The following is a 26,845-nucleotide window of genomic DNA, read 5'->3' as shown; positions in this document are numbered from 1 at the left end:
ACGAGCCCAGCCTGGAACGCCAGGTGTCCGGGAGCTGGGGGCGCGGGAGGGAGGGTCGGGGCGGGGGGAGATGGGCCTCTGGGACTCCCTTCCCCTCCCCCAAGCGCCACTGTCATTTGGGCGGGCGGGGCTAAGGGTTCGGGGCTGGGGAACGCCCCCCGAGCGGGGTTAAGCGTTAATCCTCGGGCCCAGGGCCAGGACTCCGGGCTGCTCCGGCCCCAGGTTCCGCTTGACCCGCGGGGGCGGGTCCCCCAGCCGAGCGCAGGGCGGAGAGCGGGAGGTGAGCTGGGGGGTCTGCCGGCGGGTGGGACCTAGAGACGAGGGGACGGACGCGGGCGACCTAGTGGTGAGCGCGGGGGACCCGACCGACACAGAGAGGGGAGGGGTCTGCGGGGGACGGAGGGGGGGCGCGGGCGCGCGGGGGGGGGGGGGCGAGGGCCGCGCGCACCTGGCGCCGGGGCCCGCCCTAACCTGGATTTCCGGGGGCGGGGCGGGGCGCGGGGGCGGGGCGCGGGGCGGGGCGGGGCGGGCGCCCGCAGACGTCAGGGACCCGCGCGCCAGGCCCGGGCCGCCGCTCCGCCCGTGGGCTCGGCCGGGGCTGCCGCGAGCGTGCGGGCCGCGCCGGGCATGTCCTAGGCGGCGGCCCCGCCCAGCGCTCGGCCGGCGGGCGGGAGGGCCGGGGCCGGGGCCGAGCCGGGGCCGAGCCGGGGCCGAGCCGGGGCCGAGCCGCAGGTAAGACGCGCGCCCCGCGCCCGCCGCGGCCGGGGCCTCCCTGCGCCCGCACCTGCGCCCGCCGGGCCGCGCGGGGATGGGGATGGGCGGGGGGCAGGAGCCGGGGGAGCGGGTCTCCTCCGGGCCGCACAAAGGCGTGGGGACGGCGGCCGCGGGCGTACCTGGCCGGGCTGCTCCCCGCCGCCGCGGAGGCGGCCCGGGTCTGCGCCAGGCCGGGAGGGGCGCCCGGCGCGCGTCTACGCGGCCTGGACACGGGGGCGCAGGCCCTGCGCGCCGGGGTCCCCGCCCAGGCACCGGCTTGGCCATGGCTGCCCCGGCGAGCGCTGATTCAGAAGGCGCCGCTCCCTCCCCCTCCGGGCCCGGCCGCCGCCCGGCCTGGTCCTCCCGCGGTCCCTCCCTCCGTCCTCCTCCTCATTTCCCTCGTCGCCGTCGTCTCTGCGCGGTCCCTGCCTCCTCTCTCGGCCTGCTCCCGGCCTGCGTTCCGTCTGCTCCTTCCAGCCGCCCGCCCGCCCCAGCTCCTGCCGCGCCCGGACCCTACCCCCATCCGTTCCCTCTCTGGGTCCCCGCCGGCTCCCAGCCCCTGCCCCAGGCGGCTCCACCTTCCCTCCTCACCTCCCGGCCGGTGGCTTTTCTGGCTGGGGCGGCCGTGGGTTCAAGTTTGGGGTGTTTATAATTGTCCCTCCTAGCAGGGATGGCCAGCCCAGCCCCAGTCCGGCTGGGCTGTTTGGGAGCATCCTGGGCTTCCCGGCCTGAACCTTTCCAGGATGGGCTGGTGGTGGCAGAAGCAGGGTCCCGGGGCTTGGCCTCCCTTTGCTGTAAACGCAGGCTGTGGCCTCCTCTGGGTGGGGTCGCTGCCTGTGGGAGCGGGTAGCAGGTGATGGAAGAGGGTGGGATGTGGGGGTTGGGAAGGGCAAGGATGGGGCGGGGGCTCTGCAGCAGAAAGCCTGTCCCCACCTGTCCCTACTCCCCCGGCCCTGAGGAGGGGTTTTAGAGTAGGTTGGGGTTGTGGAGGCCTCCAGAGCCCTGCAGGCCAGTGATGGTGGAGGTCCCCACTCCTTTGGCCTCTAGTGTCTGCTCCTCTGGCTGGACTCAGACGAAGTGCCCGGGGCTCTGGGGAGGGGGTTCTGGCAGACTTCTCCTGGCCTGGATTTTTCCCACCTTCTTGCCCCAGGTGACATGAGGCTATGTCGTGGGGTCGCTTGGGCCTCCGTGGCCTGGTGGGTCCTGGTGTTGGCTTTGCTCACCGCCTGGCCCTAAGGGAGCTGAGAGCTGGGGCCTTTGGGTGTGGGTACTGCAGGAACAGGGACTGGGGACCCCCCCACTCCACCCACTGTCTATTCTCTCCCTTATCGTCTTACCTCCTGTCTGTGCTCCATTCTCTGAGTCATGTCTGGGCCTCAGGACCTCCAGGGCTGGCCACGGGGCGCCGACCCACGCCCTTCCACTGTGTCCCCTGCTCCGGCCCCACGCTCTGCTGCTCACTGGTCCTCTGGCACAGAGGTGTTTTTGAAATTCATTATGACTTGTGGACAAGGCTGCCCATTCTCTCTTCGCACTGAGCCTGCCACAGTGGAAGGAGGTCCTGGAACTACCTTTTGCCTCCAGCACCCACCACAGGACTCCCCACACCTTGTGACCTGTGTCTCTGGCCTGGTTTCTTCCCTCTGCCCGGACCCAGCCGCCGCCGCCCGCACGGCCCCTTCCATCCACCCGGCCCTGTGCTCCTGGCATCGCTCACACGTCAGCATCCCAGGGAGCCTTCCCAGACCCCGCACTGCTCCCCACTTCTTCATTTTTCCTTTAAGACGTGTGCACCTTCTCAGAGCTTTTCCCGTCTGCCGCCTGCCTCCAGCTGGCAGGAAGGTCCGTGGCGCAGGCCCCAGCAACCTCAGAGCTCAGGACACCTCTGGCACCCAGCGGTGCTCCCATGTGATCTCTTCAGCGTGTGTGTGTGTGTGTGTGTGTGTGTGTAGAGGAGGGGCTGGGACACTAGTGGGCTGGGCTCTGGGTGCACATGTGTGTCCCATGTGTACACGTGGGACATGTACATGTGTATGTACATGTTTGTCGTCTATGTACAGGGTCCACGGCAGTGACACAGCCCTTCTCTGGGGCTCTGGGTAAGCAAGGCATCTGTGTGAGAGTGTGTGTGTCGGTGGGGGGCTGCATGGGGCCTCAGGTCGCCCCAGGGCCTGGTCTTTGGTGACATAGGCCCTTGTTGTCTCTCAAATTGCCCCCACTGTGCTCCCCAAGGTACCATGGGGCTTCCCTGCCCATCTGGGTCATACCGGTGTGTCACGATGCCCTCGGAATCTCGGGCACCAGGCACTACCTCTGTCACATGCTGCCATGGTCACCTGGTACTGTCCTGGCTGGGGGACCTCAGCAGGATGGCTGCAGTGGTCCTCAAGGGCTGTCTAAGTGACCAGTGTGTCGATGGCTCAGGGCTCCTGTCCTCGGGTGTCTTCCCCTGACCCATCTGCCAGTGTACCCCAGAGTGTCCGGCTAGGGGAGCCCAAACCCTGGTGCGGAGTTTATTTCCTGGGGTGGGGTTGGGCCTGGGGTCGTGGGCACCCTGATGGGCCATGCCAAGTCCCGCTTGAGAGCTGTTCCCATTTGGGTTTTGAGGACATGTGCGGCTCCACATGTGGGCAGTGTGGCCCAGGCCTCCTCCCTCCTAGACTCAGCGGCTGGCACCTAGGAGGGAGAGGAGGGGGCCTAGAGCACAAGGGAGGACGGGAGAATATAGGGGGAGGCGCCTGCGGGGACGCGCAGGTGGCCTCGAATGGCCGGGGCCCAGCGTTTCCGGGAGTGGCCGCTGAGTGGCCACGGGGGTGCTTGAGCCTTGGCGGGTGGCGGGGGCAGGATCTGGGCTGGGCCTTTTGTGTCCAGGGCCTGGGGCCCAGGGCGGGAAGGCAGCTCTCACGGCTTCTTCCCCGTAGGGCCGCGCGGGCCTGGCCGGTGCCAAGATGAGCGTCACGTCCTGGTTCCTGGTGAGCAGCAGCGGCACCCGCCACCGGCTCCCGCGAGAACTCATCTTCGTGGGGCGCGATGAGTGTGAGCTCATGCTGCAGGTGAGCCGCTCGGGGCGGAGAAGGCGGGGGTGGGCCCGGGCCAGGCCGCCCGTCCTGCTCGCTGCGGGACACTGGCGGGGAGCCCTCCAGGCGGCCCTGGCTCCGCAGGTGGCGGCGTGCGGGCCCGAGCGTGGGCTGGCGCGGTGGGTCCCTGCCTCTGCCTCGCGGACTGTCTCGGACAGGAGGGTGTTGAGGCTCTTCTCGGGTTCTCAGGGCATCAGGGACCCACCTTTGGAAGGTGCTGGAAAACGGACCTATCCATAGCTTTGTTGTCGGGGGCTCCATTGGGCCATTGCATGGAGTGGGAAGCCCCCGAGCCAGCTGGGACCGTCGGAGCTGCCTGGGGAAGGCACTGCCCCTCTGAGGCACCCAAGGGCAGGGAAGGGTCCTTTTTCGGCCGAGAAACCTGGTGGGGCCAGGGCACCATGCTCTTGGCCGTGTCGGGCCCTCGGTTTTGGAGTGTGGGTTTGGCTGTCACCGGGCTCGTGTGTCTGGGAGCAAGGAGGGTCAGTGTCCTTTTCCCTGTGCTTCACGGGTCTGATTGAGTCAGGCTTCCTGCCGCTGGGGCTCGGGCTGCCGCCGGGGGTGCCACTGTGGGCACGCACGCTTGGCAGTAGGTGTCAGTGTCCCTCTCTTGCGCGCAGACCCGTCCTTGTCTGGACACCCTGGCTTGCCCCGAGGGTCCTCAGACTTGCTTGACTAGACCAGCAAAGTGCCCCAGTCGCACAGGTGTCTGGGCCGTCTGAGGGTCTTTGATCCAGAACGGTCTGTCGTCTTGCTTCTCTTCGCGCCTCTGGCTGCTGGGGAAACCGAGTCGGTGATTGTATGGGGCTGAGCACCTGTCTTCCATAAAGACCGGGGTGCGTCCTGGAGGCCTCTTGGCCACACACCACCTCGGCGGCGACCGCTCTGCCGGCGTCCGGAAGCAGCGGCCTGAGGGCAGTCGCGCAGGTAGCCCGGGGGTAACGCAGGTAGCCCGGGGGACCCTCTCCGTGGGCATCGAGATCTCAGCGTCCTGTGGCTCCCACACGTCATGAGATGGTCTCGACTTACAGAAACCCACTGGCAGATAGAAGGGGGCCCCGAGCGCGGGGTGCGCACAGAGCAGACCGCGGGCCGTGGGTCGCACCCCTGGGGCCCCCAGCCGCCTGTTGAGGTCTGCATGTGTCTGGCGGATCCCGATGGTGACTCGGAACCGGAGCCCCGTTCTCTGTCACTGGAGGCGGGTCTGGAAGCATGCTGAGTCCCTAAGCCCCGGCAAGGTGCCGTGTGCCTGGGTAGTGTGTTCATGCTTTGCGGGTCTTCCTAGGGTGGTCAGGAGGGCCTCTTGGAGGAGGTCAGGAGGCCTCTTTGATGGGGGCCAGGGCCTAGCTCCCCAGGGATTGTGGAGAGGTTTCTGGGTCAGGAGGTGGGGATCGGGATGCTTGAGTGAGTTTGGGGTCCAGTTCCTTGTTCTGGGGTCTGGTTCCTGTTCCTGGTTCTGGTTTGTCATTGATGGAGCCTTTAGCAGGGCAGGAGCGGTGGGCTCTTCTTAGCCCTTCATGCAGGGCCAGTCCCTGGCTCAGGTGCACCTGTGTTCCTCCCCTTGCTGTCCTCTGGCACCTGGGGAAACTGAGGCTCCAGGACACCATGCTTGCTGTCCACCCCTGCACCCTCCTTTCCTGCCTGGCCCTGAGCTCCTGGGGATCCACCCCTTGCGTCTCCTGGGGGTTCTGTCACACCTGTGCCTTGGTTTTCTCATCTGTTCGGGTGATTCCCGTGGTGTCCTTGCCTGTCCTGTCCCCTCTATCCACCTGCGTTCATAGCCTGTGTGGGCATCACCGAGGCAGCCCAAGCTCTGTGCAAAAGCCCCATCCTCCATCCCCTCCAGCAGGGTCCCCGCCAGCGTCCCCACCAGGGGTCCAGGGACACACCCTGACCTTCCCTCTCCCGTATCCGCAGGTGGCTCTGTCGCCGCACTGGCTCAGGGGGCAGGCACACCGGTGGGTCCCAGCCTCGCCCTACGGCTGCCCCCGCCCCCCCCATCCTTCCCAGGCAGGTCCTTCTCACCCCTGCCTGCCTCGTGCTTTCCTCTGGAGGGTCCGTGTCCTCACCCCCATGTTGCCACTTGGCCGACCTGCAGAGACCTTGCCTTCCAGGGTCGCCACTCCCCGAGTGGGGCCGGCCACACCCATGTCAGCAGGGACGGAATGAGTCCCAAGGGTGGAGGTCTGCAAGAGTTGGTACTGGGAACAGGATGGAGGGCTGTGGGGCCAGCAGAGATGCTGGGTGCAGGGAGGAGGTGGTGCGGGGAGGCAAGGCAGCGGAGGGCTGTGCAGGGGCCTGTGCTGCAGAGGCAGCGGGAGGGACTAGGGCCCTCAGGGGGCAGAGGAGGTGGGGGCATGTGGGGAGGCAGAGCCGGCCTGCCGGGCCCCATGCTGCCCCACGCTCTCTGAGCCCGGCACAGACCCAGTGCCCTGGCAGCGTGTGCGGACTGACGTGAGCGTGAGTGTGCACGCGGGCCGCCTGCCCTGGCCCTTGCCACCGGGGGCCCAGTGCTGTGATGTGGGGCATGTGCCTGTGCACGTGTGTGTGTGCCCATGCGTGTCTCTGTGCCCGTGCACGTGTGTGTGTGCCCATGCGTGTCTCTGTGCCTGTGTGCCCCTGCACACAGGTGGCTTCCCCACCTCTGCCCAGTTTGCCCTGTAGGGGTGTGGCAGCGGGTGTCTATCTGCTCACGCCTCCTGCAGAGACTGCAGCCCCACGCCGGCAGCCCCCCCGCACACGTGCCGGCCCCACCTGTCCATGGTGGTCCCGGCTCAGGTGGCTGTCTAGCCTCTGAACGTTTGGGCTGGTGGAACTGGGGTCTGCTTCCAGCTTGGGACGTCGGGGCTGGGAGGGTTTCCGGAGCTGGGGTCCCTCCTGCCTGCTTCCCATGAGTCCTGCTGCTACCCGCCGTCTGGGAAGGGGGCTTGCAGCAGCCGTGCCTGGTGCTAGAGCCCCGGGCAGGAGTGGGGGCTAGGCCTGGGGGCTGGAGGGGTCGGCCCAGGCTCTGAGGGCAGATGGGGGAGCACTGTGCAAGGTCCAAGAAGCCAGAAGATGGCTGGGGGGGGCAAGGAAGGAGGGCACAGAGAGGGTGGTGGTCCTGGGTGAAGGACCCAGGTCCAAGAATGGGCGTGGCATCTCCAGAACCGCAGAGCAGTCTGGCCGGAGGGCTCGCCAGGCCAGGGCAGGAAGAAGGTTTGGAGAGGCCTCCGTGGCCTGTGGCTCATGGGACAAGGCCAGCCTTTCCTCTCATGCTGGCCAGGAGCCTCAGGAAGTTTCTGCAAACAGTGATGGGCAGGACTGACGGGGGCTGGGAGGGCAGGAGAAAGATGGCCGCGGGGGACAGGCTGACGGGGAGGGCCAGCGGGTGTCTGCGGGCAAGGGGTGTGGTGGGAGGCTCTGGACCCCCGGCTGCTGCCTGCCTGGTGCCAGGTGGACAGGGAAGGAGGAGTCCGATTGGGCCCAGCTAGGTTGTGTCCGGGAGTCGGGAGTCTGAGGCTTGGGCGGGGGGCAGTGGGGGGCTCGGGCTGGGAGGTCAGCCCGGAAGTCCCTCTGGGGAGCTCCTCCTTGGAGGTGGCGCGTCCAAGCCCGAGGGGCAGTGTGCCCTTGCTCCTGCCCGCCCCTGCCCGCCTCGGGCCGGCCTGTGTTGTGCTGCATGCCGGGGTGGTACACCCCTGCCCAGGGCCCGTCCCAGGCTGGCAGCGCCCCTGCGGACCGACACTTGGCAGCATGATGGCCACAGCCCACCCCCAGGCTCACCTTCCAGAGACCGGGGCCCTTTGGCGCCGGGGTGTGTGGCGGGGCTGTGGCGGGTGGCTGGCCCGTTCTCGAGCCCTGGGAGGTGCATGGGAGGGGGCGCAGGAGGAGGCAAGCCCCCAGACCCCGCGCGGCGAGCACTGTTCTCCGCACGGCCCGGCTGCACTTGGGGAGTCGCGGCAGCTGCTCGGGGGCTGCCCAGACGGGCGGCTCAGGGCCTGGGGCTGAGGCGAGCCGGAGCGCTCGGGCTGCCCCAGCCAGCTGCTGGGTCCTGTCAGCCCCGCTGCAGCCGGAGCCTGAGGCCCAGATAAGGGCGTGCCAGGGTCCTCTGCCTGTGCCGGGTGCGGGAGGCCCAGGCCAGGGCAAGGGGTGGGGCGGCTGCCGTGCAGGGCTGGCTGGGGTGGGTGAGCGCCGGGCCGGCTGCACCCGGGACAGGTAGGGGAGTCTGATGGAGGACGGGTGCCTGGCACCCAGGGAAGAGGCTGTGGCTGGAGCTGTCCAGCTGCAGGTGCCGTCTCTGCGTGAGGAGATTGGGGTGGGGGCAGAGGTGAGGCCTGGGGAGTGAGCAGTAAGTCTCAAGGTCAGAGTCGTGTCCCCCCCCGCCCCGCCCCGCCCCGTTGGAGAGCTGTTGCTGCAGGTGCCCTGGCAGCGGGAGCCCCGCCAGGCTGTCCTGGGGGCCCCTCGGGGAAGGTGCTGGCAGCAGGCTGCGCTGCTGACCTGGCCCCCTTGAGCAGCCCTGGGGCCGATGGCCCAGGGATGGCCGCGGTGTCAGGGTGGCCCCAGCTGGCGCTGTTGGGTGCCTCGCATGGCCCCTGTATCCCGCTTCCTTCCAGAGGACTGAGAGTCTGCAGCAGGATGAGGTGTGGGTCCTGCGCCCCGTTCATCCTCATGCCACCCCCCGGGACACCCACCGTGACAACATCCTGTGGGTCCGGTTGGCCACCTGGGGCCTCTGAGCCCAGGCAGGGCTGGAGCATGGAGGCTTCTGCTGCGGGTGAGGGCCACGGCCCCCACGAGCCCTGCCCACGATGCCCAGCCCTCCAGGGGTCTCTGCGCATCTGCCAGGCTGAGGAACCTGGGACAGGGCGGGGCTGGGCATAGCCCTTGCCCACCACACCCCTGCCTTGCTGTGTCCCTGGCTCTGGATGAGACAGGAGGCCCTGCCCTGGGGGCTTCTAGTCCTTGGGAGGGTGCCGGGGCCCCTCCTGGAAGCCAGGGAGGTCGTGGGTTCTGTGGGGGCAGCTGCCTCAGGGAGGGAGGGTCTGGGTCCTCACCTGTAGGAACAGAGAAGCCTGGCGGTGTGGGGACACAGGGCACGAGGTCCTGGGGCACTACCTCGTGGGCAAGGGGCCATCCGGAGCCAGGCGCTGCGCAGCCTGTCGGTCCCACACAGGGGCTCTGGAGGGAGGTGTGGGGGTGCCGTGCTGTCCCAGCCGGTGTGAGCGTCCAGACGGATGGTTCTGCCGGCATCTCGGGCCCGTCCCCAGGCCTGTGTCTTCTTAGGTGGCAAGAGAGGGATGCAAATGCCTGGGCTTCTGGCAGAGCGGGTGTGGGGTGGGCAGTGGTGGTGCACTCTGGGCCGGGACTACTGACCTGTGGCTGGGGGACGTGGCCTGGGCTGGCGGTGTCTCGGCCGAGGGAACGTGGCCCCGTGCCCCTGTCCCTGCTCTGGGCCCCGAGTGCCGCAGCGGAGAGGCATGCTGGGGATGGTCTCGTTCTTGCAGCCAACTGCAGGAGGGGGCCCGGTGACTGGCCTGGGGAAGGGTCCTGGGAGGGTTGGGGGTGAGGGACAGCGGGCACATGTGTGTGTGCTTGGGGTGTGCGTGAGGCCTGTGCGCCCGGACACGTAGCCAGAGGGTCTGAGATCCATCCTGCACGTGCGTGGCCAGCACGGGGAGAGGCTGTGCCCTGTGTGGCCGGCCGGGGGTGAGGGGGAGGCCTGTCTGTGAGCTGCCCCACTACAGTGCTGCTGTCCTCTCTGTGGCTCTGCCTGCCCCCACCTGCCCTTGGGAGGGAGCGGCATGTGCCAGATGGCGGGAGGCTCCCTGCCCTTCCTCTGGCTAACCCAGGCTTGAGGGGGGCACTGGCCTGTTGGTGCTCAAGAGGGCTGGACAGAAAAGGAGGGGCCCGGGTGGCCGCCGGGGGTGGGAGGACCTGGCCTTGGCGTCTCTGCGAGTTCCTGTGGCCTGTTCCGTGGCTGGGATGGTTGAGTCAGGCCGGGGTAGGCTCTCTGGGACACCCACACTCGAGGTGTGGGGGCGTGGGCTGGACCTTGTGGGCCCCCAGGCCCAGGCGGCTGGTGTTGACATTGATGTCGGGTGGATGAGGCTCCCGCCGGGCCGTCCTCCACCTCCTGGGCCTCACCCAGCCCTGTCCGCGCGCTGAAGGCGACCCGTGTGTTCCCAGTCCCGCAGCGTGGACAAGCAGCACGCCGTCATCAACTACGACCAGGACAGGGACGAGCACTGGGTGAAGGACCTGGGGAGCCTGAACGGGGTGAGTGCGACGGGCAAGGGGCTCTCGGTGCTGGCCGAGCCCCGTCAGGGCGCCCCAGGTCCACCCGCCCTTCGTGACCCTCCCTTGGTGTTGGCCCTGCCCCTTCCGGACTCCGCCCCCTGCTGGCCCCGCCCTTCTCTGCTGGCCCCGCCCATCTTCCTGACGCCCCGCCCCCACACCAGCCGCACCGGCTTCCGCACTCCTGCACCCTGTCCCCCATCATGGCCTGTTCGTCCGCCTTGACCCCACTCTTCATAGTGACCCCCCTTCTAATTGGCCCCGCTCCTCTCCCAGCCCACTCCAGCCCTGCCCACCTGCTGTGGTCCCTCCCGTGTTGGACCCCCTGCAGGCTGTCTGCTGGGACACCCTGTACCTGGGGGGGGGGTGCGCTCCGGTGTGAGTGGGGAGGGGTCCGGTGAGGGGTCCCTGTGGGTCCAGTGTCTGGCCGTGTGGTCGTGTGGTTTCCTTCTGTGTTTGGTGGACAGGCACCTGCTCGAGGCCGGCCTTCCGCCCTGTGCCTCCCACTCGTGAGGTCTGCCCTCTCCATCGTGAGCTGGGGGGGGTCCCGCAGCAGCCTGAGGCTGCCGAGTGCTGGGCACACCTCACCACATCCTCCACGGGGCTCCCGGGGAGCGGTCTCAGGCTCTGGGGGTCTGCCCCTGAGCCCCTCCTCTGCTGGCCCTCGCAGAAGCCAGAGTGGTCCTTACTGCACGGGGCTGCACCGGGGCCCTGGCCCCCAGATCGCCGGGGCTCAGAGAGGATCCCCAGGGCTGCGGGCCCGGTGTGTGGTGTGGAGGCCTGTGTGATGTCCACATATGAGGACCCAGTCTTACCTGCTTGTGGAGCACCAAGCCACAGGCTCGGGCTGGCAGGCTGCACCCCGCCAGGCCTGCTGCCCTCTGCTCCTGCCAGAACTCCTTCAGAACTCCTGCGTCACCCACGGCACATCCAGCCTGACGCTGCCGGGCTTCCAGCCCTCTCTGCCACCCGGCTGGGTCGTCCCTGCACGACCCAGCCCTGGCCTGGGACCCCTCCCTGTGGGCCTGCCCTCCTGCTCGCTCCCGAGACCCCCTTCTGTCCTGTAACGAGTCCTCCCTGGTTCTCGTACCTTCTAGTGACAACGGCACAGTTGCCATGCCCAAGCTCCTCTGTCTCCTGTCATCTGGCTGGCCCCCAAGGCCCTGAGAGTCATCATCTGGCCAGAGCGTGGTACCCGTGGCCAGTCCGTGGCGGCTCTGGTTGGGGGAAGAGGGTTTTGGAGGAGCAGGCAGCCTCACTCAGCCTGGCCAGCCTTGCCATGGGGCCGGCCTGTGGGCGTCCCTCGGCCACCTCAGGGTCCCGGGCGCTGGGCAAGGCCAGTCCCATGCTCCCTGCAGGGGTGAGGCTGGGTGCACGTGTGTCGGAGGAACAGTGCCTGGTCCAGAGCAGCAGGGAAGGAGGGGGCCCCCGTGGGGACCCCGCCCTGCCTGCTGCTGGCCTGGCCCTGCCACGTGTTTCCTCCGCAGACATTTGTGAATGACGTGCGCATCCCGGACCAGAAATACGTCCCGCTGAAGCTTCATGACGCCGTCCGCTTTGGCTATGATATCCTTTCCTGGCCGTGCTCCTCCCTCGGACGGAGGCCGCCTTCTGCCTCAGTCACACTGTTGTCCCGGCGCAGCTGGGGCCCGCGGGCCCGAGACAGTCGCGAGTGTGACCCCAGCCCCTGGCCCCCTGACAGACTCCCTGATCATAGGAACCTGCTTCTTGCATCCTGGCCTGAGTTTACACAGAGCCCCAGGAACAAGTGAGCCCCCCGGGACCCAGGGTCCCCAGTGACCAGGGGCCTGCCCAGGCGTGGCGTTCCGTGCTCAGACCACGCGTGAGTGGGGGCTGTGTGCTCGTCCTGGGGACCCAGAGCCATGGCGGGAGCACGTGCTCTGCTCTCCTCAGCCGGCGCTCTTGTTGGCACAGCTGCCTGTGGGGCTGGACCCAGCCGCTGTCTGAGGCCCTTCCGACCCCTACATCCCCGGGAGGCCAGTGCAGAGGGGTGGTCTAGGGGAGGAGCTGGGAGCTAGCTGTGTGCTATGGCTCCTGCGCATGTCCCCTGCCGGCCCTGCGTGCCCTTGGCGGAGGGGTTAAAGGGCGCGTGCGTGGCCCCAGCGCGGGCATGAGCTGTCATCTGGCCCCGGTCCCGCTTCTCCGACTCAGTGTGGTGCGGACACGGGCCTGGTGCACAAGCGGGCGTGGGGGCCAGCGCAGCCCCTCACAACTCGCTGCTCCGTCTGACCTGCCCCCGAGTTGTGTGCACGTCCCGCTGCGGAGAAGCCCCAACCACGTGGTCCCGCCGTCTCGTGCAGAGGCCGACCTGGCTCTTCTGCTCTGGGTTTGCCTTAACTCGTGGCCACATTCCAACATGTACGTCCTGGAGCGGGTGCAGCACCGGGTCCCCGAGGAGGCGCTCAGGGTCAGTGCCGACGCCCCGCCGGAGGCCCCGCACCCCTGCACCCTGCACCCGTCCTCACTCCCACGCCTCCTGGCTCCCTCGGCCTGGCTGTGGTACCATGAGTCAGCCCGGCCTGGCCTGGCCTGTCCTGCAGGACGGCCCAGTCTGGCCGGTGGGGAGGATCACCCCCTCCCCCCCGGGCTGATGCAGCTGCAGGTGGCTGGCGGAGAGGAGGCGCCTGGCTGGGGGAGGGAGGACCAGGGGCATCTTGGGTGCTGAGGAGGACCCCAGTCAGGCTACCACAGGTGGTGTCCAGTACAGAAAGTAGGGACCTGGGTCGGCGGCCGTGGCAGGTGGGACCTATCCTCTCCCCTTGCTCGATGGTGTGGGAGTTACAGAGCACTGACTTGGGGGAGCTCGCCCAGTGCTTTCCCCGGGAGCCCGTTGGGGGAGACACTAGCCTTAGCCCCATCTTTAAACGAACTGTGGGTGGCCTGCGCAGAGTCACACGGCCGGTGTGAGCCTGGGTCTGACAGCCACAGAGCTCAGCCGGGCAGGCCCTGCATGCACGGGCTCGGACAGACCGCTGTCCCCCACCTCCGGGGCCCCTGAGCAGCGTCCTCCGTGGCCTGGGGCCCATCCCGCCCTTGCCTCGTGGGTCCTGAGTGGGCATTGCCTGTCGCCTCTGATGACTGCCGCCCAGCCCTGCCTCCCCGACCTGAGCAAACCCCAGCTCCTTCTCGGAAGTTTTGTGGCCGTGAGGAACACCCCCAGCTTCAAGCCTTGGGATGTCCCCTCCGTGGGGGCTGTGAAGGAGGCCTCGTGGCGCATGGGGCCAGTCCCAGCCCTCTCTGGACCCAGAGAGAGGCAGCTGCCCTGGGGGTGCTCCCGAGCCGGCCCTGCCCTCACCCCCCCTTGCCGCCCGCAGCATGAGAAGTACACCAGCCAGCTGCAGGTGAGCGCCCGGGGCCTGGCGCCGGGGAAGGTCGAGGCCCCGCCCCAGCACGCCCCTTGCTGTGAGTCCTCGGCCCCCAGGCCGGAGAGGGGGGACCGGAGGCCGGGAGCAGGTAAGGTCAGCGTCGTGGTGGGGTCCCGGGGGGGACGTGCACACAGGCCTGCCCCCCACGGGCCTCCCCCCTGGTGGCGCTTTGATCCGTCTGCTCTGGGCCACGCTCCCTTCCCAGTATAGCCCTTGACGCTGCCCGTCAGCCTCTTGGGCAGCCACAGCACTGAGCTGCCGTCCTGTGGGCTCAGGCGTCCACACACCCCACAGCCGCACGAGACACACCCGCCGTGGGCACTGCGCCCTGTGCCTCGTGTGGCCCGGTCTGCCTGGGGGGTGGGGCCCCCCCTTCAGGGCCGCCGCTCTGTGGCTCAAGTCACTTACAGACCTTGGAGAGACCCACCCTGGTTGCAGACCCTGCTGTCCACCTGCCCTTCCAGCGGGCAGGCTCTGGGGGCAGGGGGCTCTGGGAGGGCTGGAGGGGTTGTTTGCCCCAGGACGGGGCGCTCAGGACCGTGGTGCCCCAGGTGAGCCTCTTACACGGGAGGCCAGGGCAGGGCGGGGGCGGTGAGCACCACCTGCTGTGGACATGGAAACTGGCCTTTGAGTGACCAAGTTGGTGCACTCTGGGCAGGGTCCACTCAGGGCTGCGATGGGAGGTGATCCTGGGGACCCCCAGAGCCCAGAGCCTTCCCAGCCCTTGTCTGCGCTGGGGCCCCAGGGACCCGGGCTTGAGCTCCCCGTCCTTGTGCAGACGCGGCGGCCTACCGCACACCCCTGTATGGGCAGCCCTCCTGGTGGGGAGAGGATGACGGCGGCAGCCCCCCGGAGGACCGGCGCCAGGAGGAGCCCTACACGGGTAGGTCCCGGAGGCCCTGGGCCTTCTGAAGGGGGCCCGGCGGGAGTGCCCGTTCCGGGGGAGACGGCTGATGCTGCTGGCGGCGGGGTGGGCGGAGGCCGCCACCCTGCAGCCCCCGGGGACACGTTTTCTCACCCCCAACCCAGAGCGGCCCAAGGAGCTGGTGCAGCAGGACGGGGAGCTCTCCGTGACGATGGCCGGGTTCCGGGCTGCGGCGGAGCCTCAGGGCTTCCCGTTCAGGCGGGAGCCCAGTTACTTTGAGATCCCCACAAAAGAGGCTCCGTCTCCGCCACCGCCACCGCTGCGGCCCCCCGAGGTGGCGGCCCAGGAGGCACCCACCAAGGACCCGGAGCCCCGCGGGGGTGGGGCGGCCCCCGTGGTGCAGAGCCACGCCTGCTTCACCATCGAGTTCGACGACGGCAGTCCCGGCAAGGTGAAGATCAGGGACCACGTCACCAAGTTCTCACTGCGGCAGAGGAGGCCCCTGGGCAAGGAGGCCACACCTGCGGAGGCCGTGTCTGCGGAGACCAAGGTGGCCGACTGGCTGGTGCAGAATGACCCAAGCCTGCTGTGCCGGGCCGGCCCCGGCGAGGACCGGCACAGCACCAAGAGCGACCTGCCCATCCACACCCGCACCCTGAAGGGTGAGCTCTGGGTGGGCTGGGGCCGCAGCATCTTCGCCTCCTGGTGGGGTGCCCCCCTCCCTGGGGCTGGTTTCTGCGTGCACTGGGTTGCGGGCGTGCTCCCGGTGCTCACCTCCCCGCGGGGGCGGGGGTCCCGTGAGGTGTGCCGTCCGGGACAGCTTGGGGAGGGGCGAAGAGCCCCTCCGCCCCCCAGGACCACTGCATCCTTTCCCTCGGCCTGATGCGTTGTGGTCCCCCCACCCCCAGGCCACAGGCACGAGGACGGCACCCAGAGCGACTCGGAGGACCCCACGGCCAAGGCGGCGGCGGCGGCAGCGGCTGGGGTCCCCGCGGAGGGCGGCGGGGGGCCGGTGCGGCTGCAGAGGCAGATGAAGCGTGACCCCCAGGAGCTGCTGCACAACCAGCAAGCCTTCGTCATCGAGTTCTTTGACCAGGACACACCCCGCAAGAAGCGGTCCCAGTCCTTCACGCACACCCCCCCTGGGGACCCCAAGGCCGACAGACGCCGAGGCCCCGGGCCGGCAGACAGAGACCGCTCAGGTGTCCCTGCCTCGGCGCGGGGCACAGGTGGTGGCTCGGGGCCGCAGCGGGCCAGCTCGCTCAAGCGTGAGAAGACGGAGGAGCGTCCGGGGGGCCCCTCGCCTGCCTCCCGGGGCTCCGTGCGACCCTTTGGCAGCGTGGGGCGTCGCTCCCGTCTGGCCCAGGACTTCATGGCCCAGTGCCTGCGGGAGGGCTCTCCGGCCACTCGGCCCAGCCCTGACCGGGCATCCCCAGCATCCCCGGCCCCTGAGACACCCCGAGGGGCCAGCCCTGTGGCCCCTGCGACCCCACCGCCGCCCCCTGCCGACCCCCAGCTGGCCAAGGCTCGCAGACAGGATGAGGACGACAGTCTGAGTGACGCGGGGACCTACACCATCGAGACAGAGGGGCCGGACCCGGAGGTGGAGGAGGCCCGCCAGATGATCGACCAGGTCTGCAGGGCAGGGCCTGGGGGCTGGGCTGGGGGGGCCCGGGCTGGCTCTGACCTCAGGGCTGGTCCTCCCTCCTCTCAGGTCTTTGGGGTGCTGGAGTCTCCTGAGCTCTCTAGGGTGTCCTCGGCGGCCTTCCGTCCAGTCATCAGAGGGGACAGAGACGAGGCCGGTGATGGGGTTGCCCAGCGAATGGCCCTCCTGCAGGAGTTCGCCTCTCGGCCGGTGGGCACAGCCCCCCACGGGGAGCTGCAGGTACCTGGGAGGCACACTGCTCTGGGGAGGGGCTGGGCCCCGTCATCCGGTCCCCTGTGAGCTCGAAGGTTAGGGTCCTTCCTGCACAGGATTCCAGAGGGACATGCCCACCTGACAGGCGGGCGGGGGCCCCTAGGTGGAGGTTCAAGGGCAAGCCGTGAGGTCCCAAGTCAGGCTGGGCCCCGTGGGCCCACGCAAGGGCCGGTGTGAGCCACAGCTGCTGACCTCGGGGTGTGCAGTTGCGTGGAGGTCTGTAAGCTCGGAAGTAGGCAGGTGGTTTCCTGGCTGTTTCTTTGGGGCGAGGTGTCTCAGGTCTGGAGACAGTGAGTTCGGGGCCAGGTGTTAGGGTGAGGGTCCCCGTGGGGCTCTGCTGCTGCTGACACTCGCTCGTCCTTTGCCCTGCAGGGCCTCGCAGTGCCCGGCTCCCCTGGGGGTCAGAAGTGGGTGTCCCGCTGGGCCAGCCTGGCTGATAGCTACTCGGACCCAGGGCAGACAGGTGAGTGGTCCGGCCTCCGCAGCAGGGAGGGCATAGGCCCGGGCTTCCTGCTGGACTGGCAGCCATGAGCGCGTGCCAGCCGAGTCTGGAGGAGGGTCAGGCGTCCGGCACACACCAGGGGCCCGCAGACCGTGGCCACTCCGACCAGGCCGCCCTTGTCTTCACAGAGGAGAGTCCTGGGCGCGGAGCTGGGGAGCCGGAGGGGGCCCCGCCTGTGCGCCAGCGACGGCGACTGCCACAGCTGCCCAGTGACCGCGCAGACAGCCCTGGGGGTCTTGAGGCCACCAGGAGGAGCGGCCCTGGGCCTCCAGAGTCGGCCAGTGAGCAGCCCGGCTGCCTCTTGGGCCAGGAGGACTTGGATCCCGACAGCCTCAGTGACGCCAGCGGGTCAGACGGTGGGCGGGGCTCTGAGTTGGGCGCAGGCCCCCAGGAGGGAGTAGCGTGGACAAAGGGCCGGCCCTCGCCAAGGGCCCCCGGAGAGCCAGCCGCCACCTCTTTCTTCATTGGGGACCAGAATGCGGAGCCAGCCTTCCCCAGGCGGCCCTCTGTGGCTGCAGGGGCGGTGGAGGGCCCAGGGCGGGCGGCCCCGCCCGGCCCCGCAACGAGAGAGAACGTCTGCCCCAGCACCGGCGGGAGGGCGGTCCTCCGGCGGCACACAGAGCAGTCCCCGGAGCCCAAGAGCCCTGCCCCAGCCTTGGTGCGGCAGGAGAGCTTCAGCAAGGAGCCGGCCGGCGGCACCCCCGCGCCCGGCCGGCTTCCACACGTCTCCAGCCACCCCCTCCTGCAGGACCTGGCTGCCACCCGGGCCTCCCGCATGGACCTCCACCCCCAGGACACCCGCCTGATCCTGAAGGAGACAGAGACAGCCCTGGCAGCGCTGGAGGCCCGGCTGCTCTCCAAGCCCATGGAGGAGGCAGAGGGCCCGATGGGCAGCGTCCCTGGGCCTCAGGAGGATTCCCTGTCCGGGGACTCTGACGTGGACACGGCAAGCACGGTCAGCCTGCTCAGTGGCAAGAACGGGCCCAGCCCGACCAGCCCCAAGCCTGCGGGGCCGCCGAAGGAGAAGCCGCCGTCCCCAGCAGCAGCGCAGGACCCAGCAGGCATCTCCTTGAACTGCGGCCGAGAGATGCTCTCAGAAAAGCACCGTCGTGCCCTGGGCCCCACAGACACAGGCGGGGCAGAGCCAGGGAGGCGCCTGGCCACGCGGCGCGGCACTGGGCCCCGGGGGTCCTCGGACTGGCCTGACGAAGACCAAGGCTCTGGCCTGGCCCACCCGCCCGGCACGGACACGGTCACCTCTGACCACGAGAGCCCTGTGGCCGCTGGGGTGGGGCGGCCAGGGCCTCGCCGGAAGCCGGCACCACCAGCACCAGCCCCGGCCTCCCGGGAGGAGCAGGCCCGTGGCTCTGCCCAGAAGGCACAGCAGGTGCTGACCCGCTCCAACAGCCTGTCCACGCCGCGGCCCACGCGGGCCTCCCGGCTGAGGCGGGCCCGGCTGGGGGACGCCTCCGACACAGAGGCTGCTGATGGTGAACGGGGGCCCCCGGCCAACCCCGAGCCGGCGGGGCGGTCAGCACCCGAGCAAGCCAAGAAGCTGTCCCGCCTGGATATCCTGGCCATGCCCCGAAAGCGGGCGGGCTCCTTCACGGGGCCCAGCGACTCCGAGGCGGCCCCTGCCCGCGCCGGCTTCTCGGGCCGCAGTGTCGAGTTGTACGGCTCCAGCCGCAAACCCGTCATGGCCGAGGCTCGCACCGCCGCCGCCAGGAAGTCTGCCGGGACCAGCGTGGCCCCCCGCCAGCCCTTCAGCAGGGCCCGCCCAGGCAGCGCCCGATACTCCTCACCCAGTGAGTCCGGGACAGGCGAGGGGCCCTGCACCCTGCAAGCCCGGGGGAGGGGTCTGCCACGTCCTGGGTCAGCCCCGCCCCGCGCTGGGGGACCCCAGTTCCAGCCTGGAAGAGCCCCCGTTCCCAAGCAGGCCTGGCTCCACAGACGCACCCGAGTGTCCTGAGTGCGCGTGTCGTGTGCTCCGCTGAGCCCGGGGAGGGGCTCCTGCTGACTCCCGCAGGGGGCCTCCGGGGCTGCCCGCTGTGCGCTGGTGCCGTCCCCTGGGGAGCAGGCGCTGGGGGAGGGCCGCGCGGTCTCCCTCACACCCGGGCCCCGGGTGGCCTGTGGTCTGCGCCCACGCGTGGTGTGGACAGATGGTGCTGGGGTCGTGGGTGCTTGTCCCCCAGCGGGATGGCTGAGGGCACTGGGCACGCTGGGGTGACGGAGGAAGGAAGGGGTGGGGCGGGGGGGAGGATGAGGACTGCTGCCCCCTGCAAGCCTGTCCCGCTGCTGTCCCGGCTGCGTGTTTGCTGCTGCCGCCGCGGGGCCCCAGAGCAGGGTGGGCGAGGAGGGGGTCCCAGAAGACCAGGCAGGCAAGGGAGGGGCTGCCGAGCTCAGCCGCCCTCTGAGGTCCGATCCCATCCCGGGGCTGATCCGCATGGGGAGGTCGACCCTGACCGGGGGTGTCTGTGGGTTCCGGGCCTTGACACCAGGGCCAACAGTTCCCATCTGGTGGGCACAGACCCTCCCCCTGGGACGCGGCCTCTGCCACGGGCTGTGGGGATGTCAGGCTGCCCCTTCCTGCCTGTCTTGCCCGTGTCCCTCCTGCGCTGGTCCCTCTCCATCCCTGCCGGTCTCTGCCCGTCCCTCCTGTCCTTTTCTCTTTTCATCTCTCCATGTTGTCCCTGCCTGTTCCCCCCCTTCCCTCCCTCGTCCCTTCCTATCCCCCCACGCCTCCCTGTGCCTCCTGTACCTGTCCCTGCTCCGTCCCTGCCCCTCTCTCTCCTGGTCTTCATTCTTCCTGTTCCTCCCTGTCCTTGCCCTGTTCCTCCTCTTTCTTCTGTCCCTGCCCTCTCCTCCGTGGCCTCCCCATCCCTCCCTGTCCCTCTCCCCGCCGCCGCGCCCATGCGTCGGGGCCGGTGATGGCCGTGCAGTGTACGGCTCTGTACTGCCGGTGCTTCAGCGGCCGGGCCTCTGGGCCGGGGGTGAGGGGCAGCATCAGCATGGCTTGCCCTGCGGCGCGGGGCCGTCCGGAAGGACCCCGGGGCTGCGGCAGGGTGCTGAGCGCGGCTGTTCTGTTCTTGCTTCTGGAAACCATCCGCGCCCCTGAGGCACGCGTCGCCGGCAGCAGGGCTCAGACTGCACGTCCACGTCCGAGGAGGAGTACGGCTCCCACCACGGCTCCCCTAAGCACGCACGCTCCCTCGCCTCAACAGCCACGCAGACCCCGCGGGCTGGCGGCTCCAGCCGCACGCGCCCCCGGGCCCCCGGCCTCCGGGACACGGATGACGAGGAAGAAGACCCAGACCCGTACGGCTTCATCGTGCAGACCGCGGAGATCGCGGAGATCGCCAGGTGAGTGGCTCCGGCTCGGCAGGAGGCCTGGGGGCACCCCAGGGCGGGCGCTGGGCTGGAGGCTCTTTTCTCGAGGGCGCTCAGCGCGTGCCGCTCGGAGGAGGGGTGGGGGACGGAGGGGGGCGTGGGGGGCTGCAGATCTGCCCGGGAGGCTGGGGGGTGTCCGGGAGGAGGAAGGGCTCCACGGTGTGCGTTAAAGAGGAGCTCCCGCATCGTGGTTCCCGGGGTCGCCTCCGGACCGGGGGCTGGGAGGCTGATGCACAGGCGGTGGGACCAGGAAGGGGTCTTCTGCCGAGGGCGGGTGGTGCTTGGGTGGCTGGGTCCTTTGGGGCTCGTGCAGGGGCAGGAGGGGTCCAGGGCCGAGTGCGTGGCCCGTGTTTGGTGCTGAGGAGGCTGAACGTGGGCCCTTCAGACAGGTGAGTGGGGGCAGGTAGTCCTGGGAGAATGGTCGCGGGGACAGCGGCACAGCGATGATGACCGCGGCCGTGGTGGCTGCAGCTTGAGTGGAGAGGACCTGGAGGGCATGAAGAGGCCGGGACAGGGCTCCCAGGATGTGGGGGCGGTTCCCGGGGCTGACGAGGGGCGGTCCAGAGGGGGCAGCTGGGGCATCTCGATGTGCTGGGGGCTTCAGAGAGACGTGGGGGTCAGTGCTAAGTCGGGCACACGTCCGTTGGGCGTCTGTGAGTCTGAGGGATGTCCTTCTGTATTTTCTTGGTGTAGGGAGGGTGGGAACCAGTTGGGGGACCCCCATCTTGAGGGTCTAGGTCAGCCTTGCTGGGGAGGTAGGGGCTGGCCGGGGTAGTTTTCTCCAGCTGCACTAAGCATTTCTGAGTTCAGGCGGTTATGCCAGGCGAGGGGGCAGGTGGCATTGGGAGCGGACAGGCCCCGAGAGCCGGCTAGGAGGTGCCCCGGGCAGTGCTGGGACAGCTGAGGGGGGACGCCTGGGCCTTGGTAGGTCTTGAAGGCCCCGTCGCCTGGGCGCCTGCAGGCACTGGTGTGCCGGGAACCTTGGGGCTGTTGCTCGTGTGCCCGCCAGTGAAAGGAGCAGCGTGGACACTGGCGGGTGACTCCCGTACGCCCAGCCTGGGCCGGGGGCTGCAGTGCACAGGACAGGCTGGTGGAGGGACCTGATGTGCTCCGAGGACAGGGCTCAGTCTGGGGACTTCCTGGGCAGTCTGCCTGCCCGTGTCACCCTTTGCCTGATTCCGACCCTCGTCTGTGACCCCTTCCCTGCCTCGAGTGTCCGTGCCTGCCGAGTAGGGCCTGGGTGGCCCCACCTATCCCCTGGTGGCGACGGGAAGGTGTGGCCTGCCCTGGGGCCTGAGAGTGCCCCCGTCCCCCTTCCTGCCCAGCCCCAGCCCTGGCCCCCCTCTTGGGGCCTCAGACCCTTGAGCCTCCCATGGGGCCCTGTCCATTGGGCATTGCTGGCGGCTGGTCAGGCACAGTTTGGGCCAGGCTGGGGGCCGCACACCTTGGCCGCTGCCCCTCACGGAGCACTTGCCTCTTGAGAGGGACTCCTGCCTCCGCCGGAGAGGAGAGGTCGGCCCGGGAGGTTCTGTCAGGCTGCCGCTCCCCACCTCCCCAGCGCTGCTGCCCGGCCAGGAGGACCCCGCAGGACCTGCCTTCTCTCCCGCGGGCTGCAGGCTGAGCCAGACGCTAGTGAAGGACGTGGCCATCCTGGCGCGGGAGATCCATGACGTGGCTGGGGACGGCGACTCACTGGGCTCCCCGGGGCCCGCACGCAGCCCCTCCCTCAGCAGCGTGCCCACCACCCCTGCTTCAACCATCTCCGCCCGTGAGGAGGTACGCCCCCCGCCCCCACAACCCGTCCCCCCCCCGTCCCTGCCCCCCTGCCCTGCCCCCCCACATGCACAGCTCCCAGCCGGGAGCTCTCCCCATGGTGCTGAGCTCCCCACACGGCTGGCCTGAAGCTCGAAGTCTGGGACCACCCTCCTTGGGGGCTGGGGGGTCCCGGGGCCCCCAGCGGGCTGCACGTGGGATCCGCTCCGTCCCCCTGTCGTGGGAGCAGGAGAGGAGCGGTCGGCCCCTGCGGGCGGGAGCCCCCTGTGTGGAGGCCGGCGGGTGCCAGGGAGGACCGGCGGCTCCTGCCTTGTCCACAGCTGGTGCAGCGCATCCCCGAGGCCGGCCTCAACTTCCAGAAGGTGCCGCCGGGCTCCCTGAGCTCCCGAGACTTGGACCAGAACATGAACGACCGCTGTGGGGACGCGCACGCTGGCAAGACGCGGCCTCGGAGCCGGGAGGAGGCAGGCCCCCCCCCAAGCTGGTCGGCCGTCGGGGTGTGCCCAGGGTGGGGCCTTCAGGAGGGCCCCGGGCAGCGCGCTGAGCCCTGGTCCTCGCAGGTGATCTTCGACAACCTGATGCTGAACCCCGTGTCGCAGCTGTCCCACGTGATCCGGGAGAACACGGAGCACCTCGCGGAGAAGATGAAGTGCGTGGGGCCCACGGGCTCCGAGGGCCGGTGGGAGCTGCCCCCCAGACCCCCCCAGACCCCCTCAGACACCAGCATGAACACGTGCCCATCAGCCAGGGCCTGCGGGGCAGAGAGCGGCGCACTGCCCAGGGGGTACACGGGTCCACATGCCTCCCCAGCTTCGGGAACCAGGGCTCCCAGGACGACCACAGCCCCCACCCCAGCCCTCTCTGCGTCAGGCCCGGAGGGCAGGACTCTGGTTCCAGCGGCCCCATTCCTGCTCTGGGCCTGCGTTCTCGCTTGGGTACAGGCCGGGGTGGTGGGAGCAGGTCTGGGCACGCGGGTCCGGGCCCCGTCAACGCTGTCCTCTGTCCACTCCTCCGGCGGCAGGATCCTCTTTCAGAACTCGGGGCGGGCCTGGGAGGAGCTGGAGGCCAGGATCAACTCGGAGAACGAGGTGCCGCTCCTGAAGACGTCCAACAAGGTGAGCGCCAGCCCGCCCCCCAGCCCGGCAGTGCAGGGCGCGGGGGACTCACCCGCTCGGCGGTTCTGCCCCATGTGCCCCTCCCGCCTGCTTCCAGGAGATCAGCTCCATCCTGAAGGAACTGAGGCGCGCGCAGAAGCAGCTGCAAGGTGGGGGGGCTGCGGCGGGGTGGGGTGGGGGGCTGCAAGGGGGAGCCTGGCTGGGGGGGCCGGCGGCGGGGTGGGGGTGGGGGGCTGCAAGGGGGAGCCTGGCTGGGGGGGCCTGGGTGGGTGGGCCACGGCGGGGTGGGGGTGGGGGCTGCAAGGGGGAGCCTGGCTGGGGGGGCCTGGGTGGGGGTGGGTGAGCCCCAGCGCTGCCGCCCCTGGCGCAGGCAGAGGGAGGCCCGGGGTGGGCACGGGAGGCAGGGCAGGACCCGCCAGCTGGCCTGACCCTCCCCGCCTGCCCCACAGTCATCAACGCCATCGTGGACCCCAGTGGCAACCTGGACCTGCTGACCGGGAACCGGAGCCCCGCGGGCTCCGCCCAGCTCGGGAAAGGCCGGCCGGCCGCCCAGAGCCCAGGCTCGCCCCCCTTGGCCCTGTCGCTGAGGAGCTTCCCACAGCGGGTGAACTGCGGCTCCCCAGGCCTCCCGGACCCTGCCCTCCTCCCCGACTTCCTCCCGGACGCAGAGAGGTTCCTGCTCTAGGCGGCCTCCACGTACCCTGGGTCCAGTGCCGCCAGCGCCCCTTGTCTGCCTCCACGGCCCTTCCCGGCTGCGGACGGTTCACCGCAGACCCCCACGTGTGCCATAACCCTGTGGGCAGGTGCCTCTGTGCCCAGACCCCCTCCTTAGCTCCCAGCCAGCGCCCCAGCTGGACGGTCCAGCCCCTGCGGCTGCCCCCGCAGACCCTCTGGCCCAGCTCCTGCTGCGGCCGTTCCGAGGGCTGGCGTCACAGGTGTGTACCCCGTCTCCTCTCTACTCCTGTTATTTTTGTCTTTAGCTGTTAAGGGAAGCGTGGTCTGTGCCAGTACAGCAGCCCCGGGCCTGGGAGGCCATCATCCCGCCGGTGCGCTGGGGGCGGCTGTTCTGCTACGGGCTCTGTGGGCTCAGCCGTCCCGTCCCTGTGCGCTGGCCGGGGCCACGCCAAGGAGGGGCTGGACCAGGGGTGGGTATCATTCAGTGCCAAACACGGAGCCGGGAGGGGCTGCTGGAGCCCCGGGACTCGAGGGCAGGGTGCTCCCTGCTGGCCCTGCAGCCTGCTCTGCCACGGAGCTGGTGGCTCCCGCGGCCCCGGGGTCGGGTGGCCTGTGGCGTCGTCTGGGGCGGGAACCCCACTGCTTCGAGCCTTTGGTGCCAATGCAACTGCCAAACCCACAAGTGTGCAGGCCGCGGCGGTGCAGGCCGGGCACAGGGGCACACAGGCTGGACGCGCCCACTCTCACGGCTGGCCCAGGCGCGCGCACGTGGCGGGGCCGCCCTTCCCGGCCACGGAGGCTGGGCTCCTGCACTTGGCTTCCTGCAGTCCGAGGCTGGGGCTGGGTGGGGGGAGGGGAGCACTAGCCCGAGGCTGTGGGAAGCCAGGCTTCCGGAAGCTTCCTGGGCTGTACCCCTCCCCCAGCCCTCACCCCTGATGCCCTCCTCCCTGATGCTGTGGGCATTCCTGGGGTGTCTGCAGCCAGCTCGGGGCCCTGCAGGCTGCTGTGCTCCTGGTCCCATGGGGGCTGGGGGACACGGAGAGCCCCCAGGGACAGTCTTGCCTTCTCAGGATTCTTCCAGCTGGGAACACGGGTGGGCAGAGTGTGCGCCGCCCCCGGGGCAGGGGGTGTTTCTGGAGCCTCTAAAGCCAAAGAGCCCGTGGGTGGTGGCAGGTGGGGGCACGGGTGGCTGCGCACCAGCCCGGCCCCTGTGTGAGTGGCGACTGCAGGAAGGGGCCCGGCCGCCATGGGCGACGCGTGTCTCTGTGTTTACGTGTAGCAGACGTGCAGTCGCATGCATGGTCCTGGGCCCCTCCCCCCACGTGTCCGTGTGTGCGAGTGTGTGCGAGTGTGAGTGGTGGGCTCCCTGCCGGGACCCCGGCCCTGAGCCTGCTGTGTCCACGGGGAGGCGGCGCCGGGCCCCCTCCCGCCCCTGCATGCCGCGGTTGCCCGCAGCCTGTCCCCCGGAAGCGCGGTGGCCGTCTCGTCCGCACCCACGCTCCGCCATCGCCGCTGCTTCTTATTCACCCACTTCCGTCCCTCCCCCTTCTGGCCTTCCACTTGGGATTGGTAACTTATCTGTCTGGCTTCTTGGAGGTACTTCTGTCTGTCTGTCCTTAGGTGGTCTCATGGATGTCTTTCAGGAAACGGTTATTTTATATGAGTTGTCATGGGGTTTGTTCTAATAAATCATTCTGTCACATGGCGAAGATCCTGGCGTCTGCTGCCTTGGCCTCCGTTCGCCGCTGCGGGGGTCTGGGGTGGGGTCTCCCCTCCCTGGCTGGGAACTCCCGCTCCCCGCCCATGGGGGATGCTGCAATTCCCGGACCCAGCCGCCAGGGGGCGGCGCAGGCGAGGACGTGGCCGGGAAATGTCACACGTTTCTCCCCCAAGAAAGAAATCGCTTCCTTGGAGCTGTTCAAGGGTGACCAGAACCGCCCTCAGGCCGTGCTGTGGACGTGCAGCGGTCCCGGCTCCGGGTGCCCAGCCGCAGCTCCTTCCGATCCCCTCACACTTTTTGTGGCTCCGGAGCGTCTCTGACCTGACCCCAGGGCTGTGAGGACGTCCCCGGGTCTTCAGACACCCCCCAACCCCGGCTGCAAGGAGGACGCACAGGAGCTGGACGAGCGGGCTGAGGAAAGTGTGCAGCCTGCCGTCAGCCCAGGAGGCTGGCCGCCACAGGACCTGTCCTCCAGGTCCCTCGAGCACACCCAGGAGTCCCTACTGTCTCCTCTGGGCCCCCCTCGGCTCTGTTCCCCACGTCAGCTGTTCCCCGCCTCCGCTGTGTACACCCGAAAATCTGCACCCCCCAACATGTGGACGTTATGCTGCAATAAGAATTCAAAACAGTAACAAGGAATGGAAAATGAATGTATTAACATAAAATTGTTCATAATATTCCTTTGCTTTTTTAAAAGTGTCTGTAAGACCTGTTTCTGGGCTCTCGTTTTCAGCCTAAATAGGGTGATTCACACCTTCCTCTGTCTGCTCGGCTGTGCTGGGGTCTACAATGTCATTACTCTTTGTATGGAACCGGCTGTTTGGTTTTGTTGGTTTTCTCTGTGATACATTTGTTTTCTGCTTCATTAATTCTCCTCTTCATCTTTGTTAGTTTCCCCCCCTTCCCTGTTTTAATATTTCTTTCTTCCTTTCTTTATTTTGTGAGATTAATTTTCAGCTTTCCTTATTTTCTGATCTATGGATTTAAGGCTACAAATTTTTTCCTAAATGTAACTTCAGCTGATCTCATGAAGTTTGATACATTGTATTTTCATTATTACTCAGGTGAAAAAAAGTTGAAGTGTTCATTAGGATTCCTTCCTTGGCCCATGCATTATTTAGATGCGTGTTGCTAAATTACCAAACATTTGAATATTTCCTAGTTATTCTTGAACATTCCTAGTTATTCTAGCTTATTCCCACTGTGGTCAGAATATATACCTTCAATTATTTCAATCTTTGGAAAGGTATAAAGTATGCTTTTTCACCCAGAATAAGGACAGTTGTAACAAATGCTTCATGTGCCCTTGAAAGTAATATATACTTCCATTTTTTTTAGAGAGATTATCTTTTGTCAGTTTGATCAGCTTTATTGTGTTCAGATCTTCAAATATAACCATTAATG

The 26,845-nt window shown here is 68.3% G+C and overlaps 1 protein-coding gene across 3 annotated transcripts; it reads left to right on the top strand.

Moving 5' to 3' along the window:
• The first annotated feature begins 706 nt into the window (after window positions 1-706).
• CEP170B (centrosomal protein 170B) lies at window positions 707-25,430 on the top strand. Of its 3 annotated transcripts, none has more exons than XM_044232220.1 (19): window positions 707-732; window positions 3,675-3,806; window positions 9,993-10,082; window positions 11,588-11,666; window positions 12,470-12,528; window positions 13,436-13,574; window positions 14,265-14,369; window positions 14,516-15,013; window positions 15,260-15,984; window positions 16,066-16,236; window positions 16,642-16,732; window positions 16,900-18,576; window positions 19,888-20,131; window positions 21,775-21,934; window positions 22,252-22,395; window positions 22,492-22,580; window positions 22,953-23,046; window positions 23,144-23,195; window positions 23,496-25,430. In XM_044232220.1, exons 2-19 carry the CDS (start codon window positions 3,702-3,704, stop codon window positions 23,729-23,731), a joined length of 4,758 nt encoding a protein of 1,585 aa, XP_044088155.1. In that variant the 5' UTR covers window positions 707-732; window positions 3,675-3,701; the 3' UTR covers window positions 23,732-25,430. The 3 variants fall into 3 exon arrangements, with proteins under 3 accessions (XP_044088155.1, XP_044088156.1, XP_044088154.1); XM_044232221.1 differs by lacking the exon at window positions 707-732 and adding an exon at window positions 2,622-2,852 and having other exon boundaries at window positions 19,993-20,131; XM_044232219.1 differs by lacking the exon at window positions 707-732 and adding an exon at window positions 2,622-2,852.
• The last annotated feature ends 1,415 nt before the right edge of the window (window positions 25,431-26,845 follow it).

This window comes from Neovison vison, chromosome 13 (genome assembly GCF_020171115.1).
Source record: "Neovison vison isolate M4711 chromosome 13, ASM_NN_V1, whole genome shotgun sequence".
Taxonomy (NCBI): domain Eukaryota; kingdom Metazoa; phylum Chordata; class Mammalia; order Carnivora; family Mustelidae; genus Neogale; species Neogale vison.
This window is presented reverse-complemented; position numbering and strand designations above follow the sequence as displayed.

What these genes read in the sequence shown, in the direction of transcription:
- CEP170B (XM_044232220.1), top strand. Translation starts at nt 3,702, where the DNA reads ATGAGCGTCACGTCCTGGTTCCTGGTGAGCAGCAGCGGCACCCGCCAC. An exon ending in CCACACCCGCACCCTGAAGG is followed by an intron (nt 15,014 to 15,259) that starts GTGAGCTCTGGG and finishes CCCCACCCCCAG; the next exon opens with GCCACAGGCACGAGGACGGC. An exon ending in CACCTCGCGGAGAAGATGAA is followed by an intron (nt 22,581 to 22,952) that starts GTGCGTGGGGCC and finishes CTCCGGCGGCAG; the next exon opens with GATCCTCTTTCAGAACTCGG.